Source organism: Taudactylus pleione, unplaced genomic scaffold (genome assembly GCF_031769625.1).
Source record: "Taudactylus pleione unplaced genomic scaffold, aTauple2 ptg000032l, whole genome shotgun sequence".
Classification (NCBI taxonomy): Eukaryota; Metazoa; Chordata; class Amphibia; order Anura; family Myobatrachidae; genus Taudactylus; species Taudactylus pleione.
The window spans coordinates 9,493,601-9,514,157 of NW_028284434.1; the positions used below are offsets into that span (position 1 = coordinate 9,493,601).

General features: G+C 40.7%; 1 protein-coding gene across 1 annotated transcript in view; it reads right to left on the reverse strand.

Annotated features, from left to right (window-relative positions):
* Nucleotides 1-5,114: 5,114 nt before the first annotated feature.
* PMS2 (PMS1 homolog 2, mismatch repair system component) overlaps nt 5,115-20,557 on the reverse strand; it is a 45,502-nt gene continuing 30,059 nt past the window's right edge. The window contains exons 11-15 of the mRNA XM_088451858.1: nt 15,636-16,446; nt 14,000-14,167; nt 13,103-13,203; nt 11,535-11,704; nt 5,115-5,563 (exon numbers count right to left, since the gene is read on the reverse strand). Of these exons, the coding sequence (XP_088307984.1) occupies nt 5,420-5,563; nt 11,535-11,704; nt 13,103-13,203; nt 14,000-14,167; nt 15,636-16,446 (1,394 nt within the window). The 3' untranslated portion in view covers nt 5,115-5,419. The remainder of the gene's footprint in view (nt 5,564-11,534; nt 11,705-13,102; nt 13,204-13,999; nt 14,168-15,635; nt 16,447-20,557) is intronic.

Sequence of the window (20,557 nt, forward strand, 5' to 3'; positions counted from 1 at the left end):
TTTCAGCTATAGTGGGCAGACAGTGGTTCATCGTTTGATCGTTCAGCATGAACGATGTGTAAACGATGTGTAAACGATGTGTAAACGATTTGTAAGCAATCAAGTGAAATTGACCTGCATGTTCAGTCGATGGAGGAGACGATCAAACGACCAGCGGGAGCGCGCATCGTGCATCGTTAGAAACAATTACTGCACGATTTGCAAACGATGTTCAAACGATGTTTGAACGATTATCAAACGATTTTGTCATTATCGTTCAATCGTTCAACTTTATCGTCTAGTGGATACCCCCCTTAAGGAGTCAATCCTATTAGGTGTGAATTGCGAGTTGCTATTTTCTTTTTATCTTTTATTTTAAATACACTACGCAGGCAAATTACAAATAATCCATAAAGGATATCAAAATATGGGGAACAAAAGTAAACAGCATGAAACAAAAAATAATATTCTGTTCGTCCACAATATTACAGGTAGTATAATTTGAAAAAAAATTTTTTTTTACAAATCTTCAAAAATTCTAAATATAAAACAGTAAATTAGAAAGAAATATTAAATTTTTAAGAGAGGATATAGGGGAAAAAGAGAGAGGAGAAAAGAAAAAAAAAAAAAGGAGAAAAATGATGTAGTACTGGTACCTTATATGACATAAATAAATAAATAAATATCATTGAGGTACTCCTGGCAGTGAGGAGTTGTGGTAGATGAACCAAGAGCTCCATACCTGCTGGTATGTAGATATTGTATTGTGTAGCAGGGAGGTAATATATTCCATTGAAGAAATATACAATAGCCTGTTAATAAGAGCTGTTTTGGTAGGAGAATGAGGGGACTTCCTGTTCTTGGTTATTAAAAGTTTGGAGTCATTGCAAATATGGCCGATCAGTTTATTCTCAGACTTCGATGCCGAGTGCAGGGGTATCTGAAGCAACAGTATTAGCGGATCCAAGGGTATATTGGAGATTATTTCTGACATTAAAGTTACCGCCATAGACCAAAACTTCTGAATCATGGGGCAATCCCACCAAATATGGAGAAAAGAGCTTTCCATACTGCAGTTACGCCAACATCGATCGGAGGAGTGTGGGTACATGTGATGTATTTTGTCGGGTGTTAAGTACCAGCGGGTGTAAACTTTGAAAGCTGTTTCTCGAATACTAACACTAATAGAGGCTTTAGAGATTTGCAGTGGTATGCGGGCCCATCCCTCGTCATCCAATCGTAGTCCAAGATCGTGTTCCCATGCTACTTCGAAGTTTTCCTTGGGGGGTTGTTCAGAGGCCGATTGGTATAACAGTGAAATCGTACCTTTACGCCCCACAGAGTGTAGGCAAAGGCGTACAAATTGAGTGGGTTGGCGGAGAGTCCTAGACTGACATTGAGACTGTATAAAATGAGTAATCTGGAGGTAAGGATAGTGAAGATTGGAGGGGATGTTATATCTTTCCTGAAGGTCAGTAAATGTGGGAGGGGCGAACTTTTCAGAAAGATGTAAAAATCGTGTTATAGCTGACAAGAGCCAAGGCGCAGCCCAGCTTGTAGAGAAGCCTGAAGGAAATAGGGGGTGTTTCCAGCTAGGGGTTAAAGGGGATGGGAATGAAGTGAGTGAGAAAAGTCTATTAATTGTGTCCCAGATCGTCAAAGTAAAATGGATGGAAGGGTGAGTGTAGGCCGAGGCTGGTCTGTGAATCCATGGCAGCCAGCGAATAAAGGCTATACCTAAATCCGGGGAGGAAGCATTTTCTATATCTACCCATTTTTTTGTGCCCGGGTAAGAGTGCCAGGTAATAATATGACTCAGTTGGGTGGCGGAATAATAATTTTGCAGTAAAGGGAGACCTAAGCCACCATTTCTCATATGTTTGGATAAATTGGAGCATAAGTTGTGGTCCTTGTCTGGTTTAGGGATGACTATAATTTTGTATTTGGTGGATCCTGAATGAAATAGGGAACCATCCAAAATATTGTTGAATACTTTTGTTAGATGAGGGATTAAAACAGTCCCAAAGGATTTGTAATAAGACATTGGGAAGCCATCCCTGCTGAGACATCTGGGGTAGAGTTGGCCTCAAAAAATTCTCTCATTTTAGTGGTTATTAGTGCCTGGAAGTCTGGGATTTTCAGGAGCGTCTCATTAAGCCTCCAAAAACGCATCCCTGAGCATGAGGACAACCAATCTAGTTGAACCAATAACGCAGAGTAGTCAGTTCATGGGTTAGCAAAAATGGTCGAGGCTACAAGTGAGTCAGTCAACGAGGCACTGCAGAGGAGCAAATCAATCCTAGAGTAAGAGTCATGTGGGCAGGAGTAAAAGGTATAATCCCTGGCTGTGGGGTATAGCGCTCTCCAGCAATCGACCAAACTCGCCTCGGTCAATGGTCTATTCAATGTTTTGGAGGTAGCGGTGCTGGATAAGTGAGGGGAATTCCCTGAATAGTCTAGGGAGTGTGAGAATTGTATTGAAGTCGCCGCCTAGTATGACCTCTCCATGTTGGAAATTATGTAATTCCAAAAAGAATTTCCGAAATAAAAGACTGACCTGAGTTTGGGGCATACATTGTTGCGAGTGTGATGTTACTCCCACTAAGTTGACATTTTAGTATGAGGAAGCGGCCTTCTACATCATGGAATAGATCAAGCAACGTGAAGGGGACAGAGTTACGAATTAATATCGCTACCCCACAGCGTTTTGAACTATGGTTCGAATAGTAGGTTGAAGGGAAATGTCGAGTAGATAACGAGGGATGGCCCGCCTGTTTAAAGTGCATCTCCTGTAAAAAAAAAAAAAAGTCGCTATTTTCACTTCGAATTCGCATAGCAAATTAATTTTTGGAATCCAATTAGCAACTCCCACTGAATCAGTCAGACTGAATTCGCAACTTTCCACTCACACGTCGCTGAGGGTGAGAGATGGAAAGGAAAATCTTTATTTTAAAAAGGTTAAAATGTTGAGATACTGTGCTTAACCCCTTGGACACCCCCACCTAATGACTTAATTAGGCATTTGGAAGTTTCAAATTAGCTTAATGTGTCCAATAATTACATGTCATTTTTTGGAGTAAAAAAAATAAAATGTCCTCAAATTATCCCAAAATCAACTTTTTCGTTAGTTTAGGCACCCCAAATTTAATCAAATTAATTTTTTAGTTGAAAAATAAATGTTTTTATGAAAAAAAATGTTTAAATTTTTCAAGGTGCCCCTCAAAATATCCCAAAATCACTTTTTTTTTCCTTCTTTTCTTTTGCATTTTTCGTTTAATTCGTTGGAGTTTAAACGAAAAAAAAGTCTGTTTTTTTTATAATTTTCTTGCATTTAAAAAACAACACCACAAATGAGCCATTTGACACCATTTAAAAACCTACCGTACCTTCCTAATGCCCACAAACAGCCTTCTTTACGGTCCTGCTAACAAAAGTATCCATTTTGGGTCTCCTCACATTTTCATGCATTTCTGGCAAATTCATTTGGCAGTCAATTAGCACCCCTCCGCTGCGAATAGGCATTATTAATTGGATTGTAGAATTCTCGGGAGCACGTTTCGCTGCGAAGTGTAAGAGTTTCAAGAAACAAACTCGCTACTCACAATTCGCACCTAATAGGATTGACCCCTATTATCACCTTTTTAAATGCAAAAAAAAACCCGGACTCCTGAAGTCCACAGTCACTTGCAAAAAAGCCCAAAGGCAAACAAAAAATATTCAGTACAAAACAATGTATGTTACTTCCTAAATTCCTAAAGAAATAGTGCAGTAAATTTGCTTATATATACATAACAATGTTATAAGACCACCATATATCACCAGGTTAATACCAAAACTAATAATCCTAGTTTAACTGCTTACCTGATGACAGCCATCCCCCTATAATTTGCAGGGAGTCTCATCCAAGCAGGATACCAGTAGCGCTCAAACACCTGCCAAAACAGTGTTTAGGGCGTGGCCTATGAAGCCCAGTGAGTCTGCTGTCACTCAAATGCATGGGGGCGTGACAGGGCACACCATCCGTCATTTTATTCAAGACGCCAGACATCATCATACGCGTTCCCTAGCCGCCGCCTCCCTCCGTAGATCCACAGGGCTTGCCCGATGTACAGCGGCTCTTAGAGATGATGTAATAGATGGCATACCTGCACATGCTGCGTCATGGGAGCGAGGCCAACGAGCCGCCCTCTCCAAAAAGTTGGCAGCATGCTCTGTTCTGTAGCACCTACAGCTGCTGCCACGCGAGTAGTAACATGCCCGGCCGCTCTGCTAAAGCGGCGTGCCGGGAAGCAGTAATACAGCAAACAAGGTTTACAGTTTACTTTTTTTTTTTTTTATCAAGCTTACCTTTTTGCCAGTGGCCCCCACAGATGTGTGTCTGTTATGGAGAGAGTCTCAAGGACTATGTAGTTTGGTGACTCTCCCAGAGGCTGTCTTTAGAGTGGGATACGGGGTTCACACAAACCTCTATTTCTACCTAACTAGTCTGCTAGTGCTTGTCGCCTGTTTGCCAGGAACTAAGCTCCCAAACCAAAACAGGAAAACAAACCTAACTAAAAAGCTAGGACCTATCTAGTGCATTACTCCAAGGCACTAAAAACAAGACTGAGGTTTTAGTAGAAGGGGAAGAGTTATATAGGGTGTAGGAGCCATCTTAATTAGCTTACTATACATAACCCAGAGGTAATGACATCTCCCAGATGGATGATAAAAGAATAGCTATTAAGTGTAAGTACAACTCTATACAGTGTGTGATTGCTTCAGTACATCCTCCATGATTATTGCCTATGTGAGAATGCCTTTATGCACCTTCATTCGCAGATCGAGATCTGTTCGGTTTGCGTACCAACTGCACATACGTGTGCCCACTTCTTGTATAAGTGCATGTGTAGAGTGAAAACACACACTACACTGTGCATCAGTCCCATTGTGTTTATTATCTACTCACAAGAGCATAGGGATCCCTAATACATTGACCAATTAATGATCATTGTGCTTTTTTTTTTATTTTTTTTACTTTGAAAGAGAAAGTTGAACATTTTGACCTCTGCAGAAGTGGCCCAATAATCTTAAAAATTCCATTCAACAAAATAAATGAACAAAAAAATGAACAAACATAAGTAAGAAATTCCCGGTTTCATTTTTCACATAATTGTTGTTACATATAAAAACTTTTATTTCAAGATATTGGCAGATACAAAAATAAAACAACAATATGGCTATTTTGGCACTGCAAAATGGATGTTTACTTTACCATAGAAAAACATTAACATTTACAAATACTTGTTGTTATTTCCAAAATTAAAATGGATTGGATTGGCCAGTGTAACAAACTATAAAAAACATTCTAAAACTTTTAATACTTATTTTTTTAAAGCGTCAAGACAGGATGTGCATTTTTTTCCCATTATGATCAAACTTTCAAAATAACAATGAAAAGTCATTCTCCAGAGATCATATCCAGACTGGCAATATGCCTCATTGTCGGCCGCCCATGGGGGCAATTCCACGGCTGTTCAATTTCTCCCATATGAGACACCAATTTCTTCATTTCATGAGCGTTTAATGCTGTTCCAATCATCACCTGTTCATGGAAAGGAGATCATAATGATTTTTTTTTTCTGGGGTGTTTAAGAGTATAACAAAATAGGGGGAGACATGCATAGATTTACACTGCAGACCGACAGGCTGGGCCAGATAAACAAATGTGTATAATTACTATAGAAGTCAAACCGGTAGAGGCTCTGTTAGATTCTGGAAGCCAGGTTCTCTTGTAAAAGCAGAGTTGGTGACCCCCTCAAAACATCGGGGGAAAACGTTTAGTGTAACCTGTATATATGGGGATACTCTGCATTATGATACTGCTGAAGTGAACATAAAAACACAATTTGGTCTCACGATAGTCACTGTGGGATTAGTTCCTTAATTTGAGGTCTGATACTATATTGGGGAGAGAATTTTTTCCCACTTCTGGAAGCTGCCAGAAACCCAATATGTTACAGAAGTATATAACTCAGACCCGTTTGATAAGGTTACTGATACAGAGGGAGTGGAAGTGATCCCTTTTTCAAGCATGAATGGGGAGTCAAAAAGTGATGAGAGCAGCAGTGGGGTGCGGAATGATGTACCTCCTACTGAAGTAGGAAATGTTGTTCAACCAGTTGCCTAAATGCCTAATCTAGAAGTAAGAAAATAGATCTTTGCCTCGGAACAGTTGAAAGGCTAGACAGAATGTAAACGTGGTTGATGGAAACCCAGTAGAGCCTGATTGTATGTGGTCATACCCTCACATTGCAGTATGTTAAGATTTGTTGTACCAAGGGTCCAATAAAGAAGATATTGTGGAACAAGGCCTATAGAAGAATGAGGTTAGACTTGGCTCATGGTCACATAACTGCAGAATATCTAGGAGTAGAAAAACAGCAAAATTATAACTTACCGATAATTTTGTTTCTTCTAAATATTTCTGGAATTACATCCCATTCCCTTAGTCAGGGGCGTATCTATAATGGGTGCAGGGTGTGCGGGGCACATGGGCCCCTGGGTCAAGGGGGGCCCTGCACCGCACACCCTGCACCTACAGCATACTTACCTCTCCGGAGTCCCACGTCGGAGAGGGGGTCCGGCGCTCTAAAAACTACTGGAAAATGGCTGCCGCGGCCATTTTCACGTGGTTTGCGCATGCGCAGTGCAGGGCAAATGGCCGCTGTGGCCATTTTCCCGGTGACTTGTGCATACTCTATAGACTCTGGGCGCACTCTAGTGCCCAGAGTCTATAACTCCGGCGCTGGCCACGTACAGCTCAGTGCGCTGCTGGCCGCCGGACAGCGAGGAGGGGGCCCGTGTCGGAGACTGCACACGGACCCCCTCCTCTCTAGAAATGCCCCTGCCCCTAGTACTAGACAGAAGTTCTTTCCCCCACTTAGTGTGTATAGGTTCCCTCCTCCTATACCTCCCAAGTCTTTTGAGTGCCTCCTCTCCTTCCAGGGGAAAAAAAACACACTTAGGGAGGTATATTATAGGCTGCCATAAAGTATCTCGAAGAAAGAAAATTATCGGTAAGTTATAATTTGCTGTTTTCTTCTTCTTACTTCATGACAGCCTTTACTTTAGGATATGCCAAAGCATAATATACAGTATATGGGAGGGGAATAAATAGTCATTTATTCAAGCCACTGCCCCTGTGATAACATGGCTTACAAAGTGGGCATCTCAAATATTCAAAGCATAATGCCTTGAGTAAGTATGAACAGATAGCTGTTGCACAAATGTCTTTTACAGATACTTGAGCCTTTTTTGGCCATGAAGTCGCCGTTGCCCTGGTCGAGTGTGCCTTCAGATTCTCTGGAGCTTTGCACCTGCTTTCCTCATATACAAACGTAAATAAATTGTTTGATCCACCTTGCGATCGTCTGTTTTGTGGGCACCTTTCCTTGCACCTGTATGCAGGACAAACAAATGCCTTGTTTTCTGGAATTCCTTAACTCTAAATAGACAGAAATCACCTGCAACTCATCTAGCATATGCAGTCTCTCCTCTTTCTAATTTTTTGGTTGCATAAAAAATAAAGGCAAAAGCATTTCTTGATTTACAGTGATCGCGACATACGCTCTATAGTGCGTTTTTACGTGATACAGGAAGTGAGGGACTCGTTTTTTAAAACTGACCGGGTCCCCCAAGAAGCGCTGTGTGCGCACCGCACAGCGCGTACCGCAATCGTACCACTTGTTCAGACAATCCTTTCTGCCTTAATAGTTCCCGTTCAATTTCCACACTGTCAAACGAAGATTTTTTAACCGGTCTCTCCCCAGGGTGCCACCCCCTCCAGATCGCAGGTACCAGAGGTGCATTTACTGGGAATGATATGAGGTAAGTTCTACACAATCCTTCTAACTAGGAGACAGGAAAAAGACTAGAGAAGTATAGGGGGGAGGGAACCTATATACCACTAAGTGGGGAAAAAAACTTCCTGTCTAGTACTAGGAGAATGGGATGTAATCCCAGAGTAATGGCTACCATGAAGTAAGAAGAAGAATCTCTTAGAGAATTTTGCACCATTTTTTTCTGGCCAGGGTTCCATAAAGGTGTATCTGAATACTGGCCAGGGTTCCATAAAGGTGTATCTGAATACTGGGCATCCTGTACCATGCACCCAGGCTGCATTATAGAATCTCACTTGTCGAATTATTAAGGTTTTGTTTAAGAGAATGACTATGGAATTTGGTTGGACCTAATCTAATAAAGTCTGCCCGGGGTCATCAATATATTTTAGTGATAATGGATTATGCTACCAGATACTGGGAAGCGGTATACCAGTAAGAGTGATAATAACTAAGGAAATTCTAACTGATCAGGGTTCCCCATTTATGTCAAGAATCATGAAAGAGTTGTACCTCCTGCTTTTATCACCCTAACGCTAATGGTTTAGTGTAGAGGTTTAACAAATATGCAGTAGTGGATAAAGATGGGAATGATTGGGATTAGTTTTTATCGTATTTATTGCTTGCCATTAGAGAAGTTCCACAATCCTCCATAGGCTTTCTCCGGTAAGAAAGGAAGATGAAGAAAATACATTATTTCATTTTCTTCATCAGCTCAGATGTCTAATTTGGTGAGGGAACTTTGGATTAGACCAGATAATAAAAATAAAAAACTCTTACACCCATAATTTTTTAATAGATTACCTTTACCAGATGTTGAGATGTCAAATAGAGAGCAGTGGGCCTGATTCAATGCGATCGCAGCTATGAATTTGCACGGAACGCAGCGGCTAAAATATGCAAATGCTTGCCAAAGCTCAGCCGGCATAAAGACGCCCACGACTGCTTTACCACCAATGTTGCCCTTCTGCGTAAACATCGGTACCATCGACGCACATCACAAAGGTATGCAGCATTTACACCAAGTCTGACCGGCAAAAGGCACCCAAGCTAGCTGGCTGACAAATAGCATGACAAGGTTGTCACCCACTACAGCTTTGGTGTGAAGATGGCTCCTGATGTTCAGGGACAAATAGAGAGAATCTTCTTTGGACCATTTGCTGACAGGATTCATAAAAGATTACAGCCCCAATCTCGGCCTCTTCCACATTTTTTTTTTTCCAAAAGCCTTTCCAAGGAAGAGTAGACCCTCAATAATACTTTCTTCTATTCTTTCTTCAAAAGTAATTTTTCCTTTTTTTTTTTCTTGTCTAACAAAGTAATCAGGGTTTCTAAATCAAACCTATCTCTAGTGCAAAAGACAGATAAGACCTTTTGCCCTATTTTAAAGACCTCGAAAGCCACGGCTGGATTCAAAATTGCAGCAAATCCAATCTGTTTCCCAGTCAGAGAATGTTGGCATTAATCTTTGATACCAAACTGCAGAAGGTTCCCAGAAGGCAAGATATGAACCCTACATGAGTTGGTGAACATAGTGCTGAGCTTTCAGTGCCCCTCTGTTCTCCTCTTTATGAGATTATTAGTGATGTTTTTTAATTGAGGCAATTTAATACAGCAGACTCCAATGTTTCAGTGCAACATCTTCAGAAACTGGTTGAGATCAAAGCAATAATTGGCTGCTCAAATTATAAAATTTTCATCAGAGATGCGCTGGTCTCTCAGGGGGTGTTTACAGACTGGACGGTTGTGACGACAGAGAAGTCTTCGGGAATGGTTAGAACTGGGAAGTTGTTCCAGAGGACGCCCGAGTTCCCATCAATGTGCTGAAGCTCAGATCGGTACCAATTCCACAGAGAGGAGTTCAGTATCTGGTATAGGGTGAACTAATCAATGTCCAGTCAAACAACACCACAAAAGGTGGCATGTCAAAATCATCAAGAAATAAATTTGGTAGTAGCAGGTGCAGATTATGTTAAAAACTAGTAAACTGGAATATACAGGTAACTTTTATAGAGTTTAAGCCCCTACAGACTCACGTTTTCTTGAGTCTGTGCTGGCCTTGGTTGACTTTCCAGTCTTCGCAAAATAGACAGACAATCTGCTGATTCTCTATGATCCCCAAAACAGAGGCTGGTAAGTAATTAAGCAGACAACAGCCAAATGGCTCAGGTAAACGATTCAACAGGCTTATTCGGGCTCAGGATGTCCAGTTCCATACAGAATTGCTTCTCATTCTACCAGACCTGTAAGTGCACATGGCACGGTGTCAAACAGCTCCTTGCTTCTCTGTCCTCATTTACCAAGTTTTATTTGTCATATCTAAAGATACTAGCATTGGGCGCAAAGACTAGTGTTCAGTCAAATCTGAGTGTATATATTTTGAAGGGATGTCTTTTTTGTGTTCAATTTGTTTTTATTAAAACCAACATCAGCAGCAAATACAGAGAGAGTTGGTTCAACCAATAAGTAAATACTATTCATTAAGAAGAGACTAGCATTAGACTAGTGAGAGAAAACAATAAGTAAATGTAAAGAGCAAACAGTAGGTAAAAATAGTAAGGAAAGACAGGGGGGGGGTTGTCAAGACATAACTGGAAGAGGGGACTTGAGGTGGGCAGTGTAGGCCAGGGTCTTCAATGTCAAACCAAGTGGCAGTGATGTCAGAGTATGTCAGTTTAGAGGAGGACGTAAGATCTTCCATGGCCATACAGAGATCAACCCTCTGAAACCACTGAGAGATAGGGGGCTGAACGGGGGACCTCCGAATGCATGGAATAGTTGCTCTCGCCGCATTTAATAGATATCGGAGCAGTGAATTCTTAAATTGGCAGAGGGACATATCCACCAATATTTGGGTGTGTCAAAAAGCGTGAATCCAGTGATTGTCTCCGAAAACCCTCCTAACCGTCCCCCAGAAGCCAGCCAGACAGTGCCATCAAATGTGGAGCGGAGTGCCTGGCACTTGACCACACCTTCAGCAGAGAGACTTGGAAACGTGGTGGAGATGAACAGGGAACAGATACCACTGAGACAGAATCTTATATTGTGCCTCCAGCACCTTTATCGACGAGGAGCTGGTAAAAGTATAGCTAAATATCTGGGACCATTGATCCTCAGTCAACTCTTGGTCAGTTCCTTGTGCCATGCTGACACATAAGCAGGCAAAAATTCTGTGAAGCCAGTGAAACAGAACTGATATAAAGTGGAATCTTAAATGCTTGGGTGGAGTCTGCAATAGATAGAGACTCAAACAGGGCTTGGGGCCACCCAATGATACGGGTGGGCAGTGAGGAGATAGAATGTCTGAGTTGAAGGTAAACCCAAAATGAGTGGGACGGAAGACCAAATGTGTGCTTAAGATCTGTAAAGGATTATATTCCCCCCGAAACCACTAAGTGACCTAGAAGTGAAATACCCAATGAGGACCAAATGGAGAGGGGTGCAGGATTTCTGTTTTTTGGAAGCTTTTTCTAATTGATAACTTGGTATCACCATGTAACAGGAATTAGCCTTTAAAATGTTTTGATCATTATGCTATATGAATGATAGACAAAATGGATGCATTGTTAAAAACTAATAGCTCCTTATGGATTAATAACAAATTCTGTAAGCAGGTTATAATCATATAGATTACGTAGACCACTCCAGGTTGAACAGTCTACTTGCAGTACTTACAGACTTCCTGCAAGCTCTTGACGCGAACATCTGTCTTACTCGGGAGGGCCTGCACATAACTCCCGGGGAGTCACTGAGCATAAAGATTAGTTCCTCAATGTCTTGCTGACCAAATGTCCAATTCTTGCTTGTTGGTAAAGAGACTAACTTAACTCTTTCCATGATGGGAGCTGAAAAACAGAAATAGAAAGTTATAGTCTCATACAGTAGTTCACACAGCCCTTGTACTTACACAGTGTTCCTTTCCTACCATATAAAGTTGTCAGACTGTCCTGTACGTTAAACAATTTAAGTTATATTAACCATCATGCTGGGGAGGAATTACTATGCTGCTCCAATGTCTAAGATTTTTACCAATTTGACATGGTTAATGTCTCATCTGTACATCCTGCACAGCTTCAGGTGGCTTGTGAACCCATTGGCCGGCCAAGTGGCCAGTCCGATTCCTTTTGCTGAAGAAAAGCTATGAATTGTGTTCCTCAGAGAGTACAATTAAAAAAAACTGTAGTTTCAAAGCTTCAAAAATGTTACGGAATGAAGTACATTTTATTTTATTTTTTTAAATAAGGGTTTCAGATTTTTAATGTTGCAGTTTAAAATGCAACAATCTATTGGGCAGCGGTTCATACAATAAAACGGGATGCAGTCAGGAAGCAGACTGTCGAAATGCTGACCGCCGGCTTCCCGACTGTGTAATCCCGACAGGGGACTAATGATAGGTGTCGGGATTATCTCTATGCCGGAAGCCTGACACCTGGCACACCGAACGAAGGTAAGCTGGGCGCGGACAGCCGCGGCGGGGGTGGGCGTGGGGGGGGGGGGGTTTGGAGAGTTAGGCACCCCCCCAGAAGGGTTAGGCTAGGGGAAGGGGGGAGTTAGGGTTAGGCGCCCCCATGGGGAGGTTAGTGTTAGGCAGCCCCCGGGGAGGGTTAGGTTTAGGCTGCGGGGACGGGACGGGGTTAGGTTTAGGGCATAGGTCCAGCGGTCATTCATACCGATCCCAATAAAACAGACCAGGCTCTGCTGCCTTTTAAATTCTTCCTTTCACGACTGTCTCCAAATTGCTAAATTGTATGCATAGGTTAAACTAATGCCATTGATTATACATAGCAGGGATGTACAGCCAGGGAAGGCAGGCTCCTTCCATACTCCTGAGATTTGATATAAAAATTATTAGAATAATACAAAGAAGATATTTATAACTTATAAACATCTTCTTTGTTTATTGTAATCATTTTTATACTTAACACTCATCAGCTTTGTGCAGCTCCCTGGGACTGCAGCCATTGACCGCACTGCACATCACTGATACATAGTAAGCTACTAATGGCAGCCAGTTTGTGGGCTGAACCACAAAGTAACTCAAACTTCATTTATGTCCCCAGTTTAATTAAAGATCACTTTTTGCAAACACCTAAATGAGAAAACAAAGTCCCAGGACTAAAGGAGGGGTAAATAAAATAATTTCCTGCATCTACAAATAATTAACTGGAATACTCTCAAACTGACAGCAAAAAAGAAAGATCAGAAGCAAAACCAATGCCAGTCTTTAGTATCACCACACGTACCGTTTTCATCAGTGGTAAAATCAAAGCCGTTTTTCTTGAATATTTCTAAGTTATCCATCAGTACAATCTCATTCACAGCAGTTAAGTTCAATTTCTGTGGTCTTGGATTACAGTGGAAAAGAAAATATATATATATATATATATATATATATATATATTTAACAGTTAAAGCAGTTTACTTTCACTTTCAAAAGAAATAAAATGGTTTCATATTATTGATATACATGAAAGGTTAGTCCTAGCACAATATACGGAACGCAGCTGCGAAAATATGTTAATGGTTCAAAAGATCACCCGTGCATAGGGATGCTCTGTGCTGCATTCTTGCCTGCGTACGCCATCGCTTACCAGTGTAAACATCAGTAACATTGACGGACATCTAGCGACCATCTTGCCCTTGCGGCTGGTCTGACCAGCCACAGACTTGTCAGCAGTACTGACATGCAGGAGACGCTCTATCCACTGCATACATAGCAATTTTATGCTAGCCCATGTAACGGCGTTGAAACGTCCAGGAACACCTGCGTTTCGCCGACCCCCCCCCATCAATACCCCCAAACGCTCACTTCCTGTCAATCATTCTGCGATGGGTCTCAGTGGCCTGCGTGATCGCAGTGCTATCGCAATGCTGCCTTTGCACACTGAGATGCATACGCATTGGCAAACTATCGCTCTATCTACGTGATAATTGCATTAGCGTCCATCTCTGAATCAGGCCCAGCATTAGCAGCTATTTACTGTTATCGGGCATTAGGTCCCCCTAACCTCGCCCCATTGCGGCAGAACACCCTAGGCCCACTATTGCTTTGAAACTGTTTTTTTAGTGTGTGAATATATACAATAAGAGGCTTTTGCTTATTGGCAAAGCATGTAGGAGAGACTGTGTGTGACACTTACATGATGAGCCTCTGCCCTTGTAGAACAGTGTTCTGCTGTAACATCTCAAAGTTATACTTCTCATCAGTTGCATGTTGGTCAATAATGAAGAGGTCAGAATCCAGTTTGGTTATTATGAAACCCAGATTAAACTGACCAATAATTTCCATTTCTGCGAACATATCTTTGCTGTAAGTCATGGAAGAGAAAACAATGATTTATACACACTACAATTATATATTGCATTGGGTTTAGTTGGTGCAGTGCAGATTCACTGCTGTAATTTAGTCACAGCTACACTCAAAGGGGTATATTTACTGATGTGTGTTTTTTTTTTTTTAGAACTGGAGATGTTGCCCATAGCAACCAATCAGATTCTACTTAACATTTATCTAGCACCTTCTAGAAGGTAATAGCTAGAATATTATTGGTTGCTATGGGCAACATCTCCACTTTTAAAAACCCACACTTTAGTAAATATACCCCAAAGAAACATTTTAACTGGCAACTCAAGTCACAACACCTTCCTGGAGTTTTTCCTGCCATACACATCTATATTTCTGTAGTACTCCCACATACTCCTAGCACTGACCTTGATCAATAAATGATCTACCCTACTTGTAGCAATGTAGTTGCAGCAGATACTATGGGGTATATTTATGTTTTAGAAGTGGAGATGTTGCCTATAGCAACCAATTAGAATCTAGCTATTATCTTTTAGAACAGGGGTGGGGAACCTTTTTTCTGCCAAGAGCCGTTTTGATATATACAACATTATTCGCGGGCCCGATGCAGGCCACGCCCCCTCCGTGTGATATCACACGGGGACCGGGCCACAATCGCCATTGAAACAGCAATGCCTGCGGCATCCTGAGGATGCTTCGGGGAGCTGTAAGGGCAGCGGTGTGACTGTCTGAAGTGTCCTAAGGACGCTGCAGGTGGCACTGCTGCATAGATTCTGGCTACATGGTGCTATTCTAGGCACCCTGCTAGCCAGATGAGGCTCCGAGGGCCAGACCAAATTACTCCGGGGGCCTTATACGGCCCCCGGGCCTGAGTTTCCCAATCCATGTTTTAGAAGGTGCTAGATAAATGTTAAGTAGAATCTGATTGGTTGCTATGGGCAACATCTCCACTACTGAAAACCTGCACATTAGTAAATATACTCCTATATTTTACAGGTCTTACAGGTCACATTAAAGAATAAAACAAATCTGTGCTAATATCATTATTATATAGAAAGTTATGTGAGCTGCATTTGTTTATTTAGATCCACTTTAAAAGGGTTTTCTTTAAATAGTGCACCCCCTTAGTAGTATTACAGTGGGGGTTCTCCAATATCCTGAACACAAGTCATTACCTAATTGCAGCTGTAGACATACAGTATAAGGAGCTGCAAACAGTTGTTATTCCAGGAGTCTCACCTGAAATAAATAAATTGGGGAGGGGGGGTACTATTGACACAAACATGGATGTTTCATTAAAACTGCACTTGTAGGGCATAATAATATAATATTACAGCCCAAGTTATTGCATAATTGCAAAGTACATTTATTGACATACAAACCATTTTTATTTAGAAATAAAAAAAAAATGAAGGTGCTGGTGCCAAGTTCAGTGTAATGTAGAGAGAGCAAATTGTTCACTCTATAGGTACCTAATCTCTTTCCTGAGCTCAGCTTCCGCTGCCTGATTTTCCCCCGGACTGATCTTTGCTCGGAATCTCCGGAACTTCTCCAGTTCCTCCTTTTTCTGCCTTTGCTGCTTTAGTCTTTCCATCTGTTTAGCCAGGCGACACATTGAGAAATGTAATGGCACTGTTTTCTTATCAATGTTGACCGGTGTATCCACCGTACCGGGTTGCAACGTTCCATCTGTCAGCTTTTCCTCCTCTGTTTTCACACGCTTACAACTTGGAGTAGGATCAGCGTCTAGTATTTCTTTTATGCCAGGATGTACAGATTCAAACTCAGTTTCTAAGCAAGGAGGATCCAAAGCGGTAAAGGATTCCACCTCGTCAGTTTTCACTAATGTCTCTGGAGAGCTTGTGACACTTTCACTACTAATGCGGCTGGAGAAGTCTGGGGTGTCACAACAGTCTGAGGCGGTAATGTCCGAGGTGGTAACGGTACCCTTGCCTGAATCACAGTCTTTTTCCGCATGAATATCTTCACCATAAGAGTCCGGTGTTCCAGGCTCTTCCTCTTTACCACTAATATTTAATACAGTTTTAGAGATAGAGTGTTGTACTGTTGGTGAAAGGTTAAAATATGACTGGAGTTTCCTCTGATTGGGGGAAGAGCTCTGCACTTTGTCGGCCTGTGTGTGTGGTGAGCTGCCTGCAATTCTCTGGCTTATAGAGTAGGCCTCTCGCAGTCTAGATACAGAAAGTGCCCCTCTGTCCAATACATTTGGTTGACCTACATTAGGACCATCTAATGCTTCTGCACTTACTTTCCTGAAATTACCTACAACAAAGAAAAATAATAGGATGCTTCAGATAAGTATAAATGCAGTTATTCCATAATAACAAGGTACAACTCAACCAAAACTGCAGTCATTCATAGCAATACCTAGATCAGTGGTTCTCAACCTCCACCCTCCAGTTTTCCCAACGGGTCCTATTTTGAGGATTTCTGTTTTTTGGAAGGAGGTGGGATAATGACTGACCCAGCAAAATAGATGAACTCATCTTTGCATGATTAAAGACATCCACAAAACATGACCGGTTGGTGGTATTTGAGAACCCCTCAACTATATAACACCTGGACATGTCTGGTTGTTACAGCAGATTTGTGTTATTATATACAATTGATGTGAAGTTACTGCACATGTTGCTGCCCCATGTGTATAAACTCCTGAACATTTATGGAGAGCAGCTTGCTGAAGAAAGGATCAGGGATTTGCATTTTCCTAACAATTCCTGGGATGTTCTTAACTATAATCTCTTCCTATTAACTATAAAGTGACAATTTGTAATTGTGTGGCAACTCCTATAAAACACTAAATGACTTACTCACGGGCACAATTCCCCGTAACAGAATGCAATTGAACAACCAGATACTAAAGTCCACTTTATACATTATGGGTCTCATATCCTGCAAATGGTGCATGTTATATACTCATTCATTGCTTAGTTCTCTTTCAGCAGATGTGACCGCAAGTGCTGCAATCAGAATGTTGTCCACAATAATAATATTATTCATTTAATAAAACATTAATACCATATAAAACCTAGCCAGCAATATCATATAATACGGTAAATAAATTAAGATCATGTTAAACAGGGTGGTAGATTGCCATAGGAAGTATATGCAATGCATGTTTTGGTTTTTTATTTTAGGAAGGTCGTCTTTCAAAATCGGCTTGGGCAGATCTATTTCAGGTCAAACCAAGCTGATATTGGCATACTCAGTGTGCATGACATGGCAATATTTTGCATATTTTGTTTTATTTTTGAATATTTAAGAAATTTATGTAACCATTTTGGCCTTTTACGGACCACGGCTCTCCCAGGGAAGGTGTGCATGCTAGCCTTGAGGTCATTTTCACATCATATCTGCCAGTAAAAAAGTATCTGAATGTAACACATTACTGTTCTATGCCTGTAATTCAGAGGAAAGAAAGAATAACTATGAACATTTAGTGCGACATTCTCTTGCCAAGACGTGAGGCATTGCATAATTAAGATCGGTTTAATTAAAAAAAAATTTTTCCTTTTAGCTTCCTCCTCCACCCGAAGCCAATAAGTCTATGTATGTTTAGCCAGCCTAAAAAGTGCTGATTAAACTAAACTTCTGTAAGCAGCATGCTTTTGTTTTTACTTTGCTTAGTTTTAATGTTATATTGTAACATGAATTACATGCAACAAATATTGTTGGTTATATCTTTTTTTTTTTGTAGCAATCAATAGTTTCTACTGTTCCCAAAATAATTTTTGACAGGTTCTTTACCCCCTAGGATTTAATAGATTTTATTATGTATTTGAATAAAATTAGTAAAGTAACTGAACTGTAAATATGGGTAAACATAAAGAACTAAAAGGTAAAATAGCATAACCTCATATGTCTGATAATGACTTTCAGTGTGATTCTTTACTAGCAGACATTATTATCGCCGTTCTAAACACAACATTTATTATGGTTGGTCTGTAACAGTACAAAGAGATGGATTATAAAGTATTTAATAATTTCCATATAATAATGTAGCAGATTTGGGCTCTGTAGTTATACATGTTTGACACACACATTGTGTATATATATATATATATATATATATATATATACACATACACACACACACATGCATACATAACTACCATTTTTAATATATGTGGTAACTATTCAATATTTTAAACACCAGTTACCAAAGCTACCATTGTTTTTTGTTTGTTTTAGTCATCAAAAAATATTGACTTATAATACTCAAATGATAGCAATACATGTAAAAAGAATATAGCCTTATATTTGTCTAGTAGTGATGTCACTTCAATCACAAAACTCATTTTAAAACTAATCTATGACGCAATACTGAATACTTAAAAGGTAAAATACCTTATTTTGTCACAAAATTAAACTTGTGTGTCATAAGAAAAAATGGGAATCCACGTGAAAAATAAAAAAGGAGTATGTTCCTTTATAGCAGGGGTGGGGAACCTTTTTTCTGCCGAGGGCCATTTTGATATATATAACATTATTTGCGGGCCTGGTGCAGGCCACGCCCCCTCCGTGTGAGTCACACAGGGGTGGAGCCACAATCACCGGTGATTACAGCAATGCCCAGAGCATCCTGAGGATGATCCCAGAGCTGTAAGGGCAGCGGTGTGACCGTCTGAAGCAGCACTGCTGCATAGATTCTGGCTGCAGGGTGCTATTCTAGGTACCCTGCTACCCAGATGAGGCTAACAGAAAAAAGCTGAGGGCCAGACCAAATGATTCCGGGGGCCTTATAGGGCCCCCGGGCCTGAGGTTCCCCATCCTTGCTTTATAGGGTCATAATAACTTAGTGAGTTGACTTCAACTATTTCAATATGTTATAGTAGGGGGAACATTATTTCTATTAGAAGATAAAAGGAGAAACACAAAGTACATTGTACTTGTCCAAATGAAAGGCGATACAATAAATAGCAATATTAGGCAAAGCTGTTTCTCTATATGGCCAGTATGAATGTATAAATTAAAATATATCATTGCCAAGTAAGTTTGGGCATGTCTTTATGAAGTATATGTGGTGAATGTAGCAATGTCTTTAAGTTCTAGTACTAAGTATATAGAGGACACTATTCCTCAGTGATTACAGGCAAAAGTACAAGAAAACCCCGCAGCACCTGTGAGTGACAAAAATGCCATAAAGAATTCTATAACTGCAAATTAGAGAGGCTGTTTATAAACCAGACTGACCATGGATGACATAGATGCAATCAGGATTTCTGCAAAGAATATAACTAATTAACGTAAGTCAGATACATAGTATGAATTCCGTGGGAGGTATCTACATGTTGACGAGGCTGAGAGGACAATCATTTTCATGAATATTCATAGATCGCATTAGACTTCTGTTGTGTGATTAAGAGTTCCTATGTTTGTACCTTAAAGGACTGCCAAGTACAATGCCAGAGTACAAGAAATTATTATTCACGTTGCCTGGCAAAAAATAAAATAGAGGAAAGTAGGTGGATTCTACATTCAAAGCATAAACAAGATAGAATAAATCAGCAACTTACAATTAGATAAATAGTTACAGATAGGTAAGTGATACTGACAGGCCACGTAAACTAGAGTGGCCATCCTGGCACACACACACACACACACACATTACCTATGTAGGTGCCAGGCTTGCCATGCCCTCTTTTTAGATTTAGTGCTTTTGCGCTGCCCTTAGTGCAGAGAATGCGTCTAGCTAATAATGTATCTAACCAAATGCCCCCGCTTGCCCAAGCACGCAGAAGCAGGTTTAAAATGCAAATAAAGTTGAAATAATGTAGCAGTTTTGCCCATGATAGAGGAACCTTGTGCATGAGGTGCCATGCATGTGCCCTTTGAAAAGTCTTGCTGCATGTACAGTAGTCTCCTCTAATATATTTTTTGTCCCTTGCAACCAATTAACCAGACTCCTCCAACATGGTTTTAAAGAGTCAGGCTTTTCTGGGAAACACCATGCTGCCGACATCAATGGGTCACTGCATTGGGAGTTTGAAGTTACACTCAATAATATACATTCATTGATATAGACAGAGGTTCCCAAACACGGTCCTCAAGGCTCCCCAACAGTTTAGGTTTTAAAGATATCCATGGTTGAGCACAGGTGGTTAAATCAAATTGCCTGAACTACTAATTAATCCACCTGTGGTCAAGAATGAATATCCTTAAAATCTGCACTGTAAAGGTACCTTGAGGATCAAGTTTGGGAACCTCTGCATATGGCGTTAAATGTCCAATTGTTGGTTTACTTGTTCCTTAGACTATGCCCAGGGCAGAAAAAAACACCAATGAAATTTGGGGCTGATGAAGAGGTGAACATATGCCCATTTTTGGAGGGCAGAATTGTACACGTCAGACACATCTCCACTGTGGACAGAAG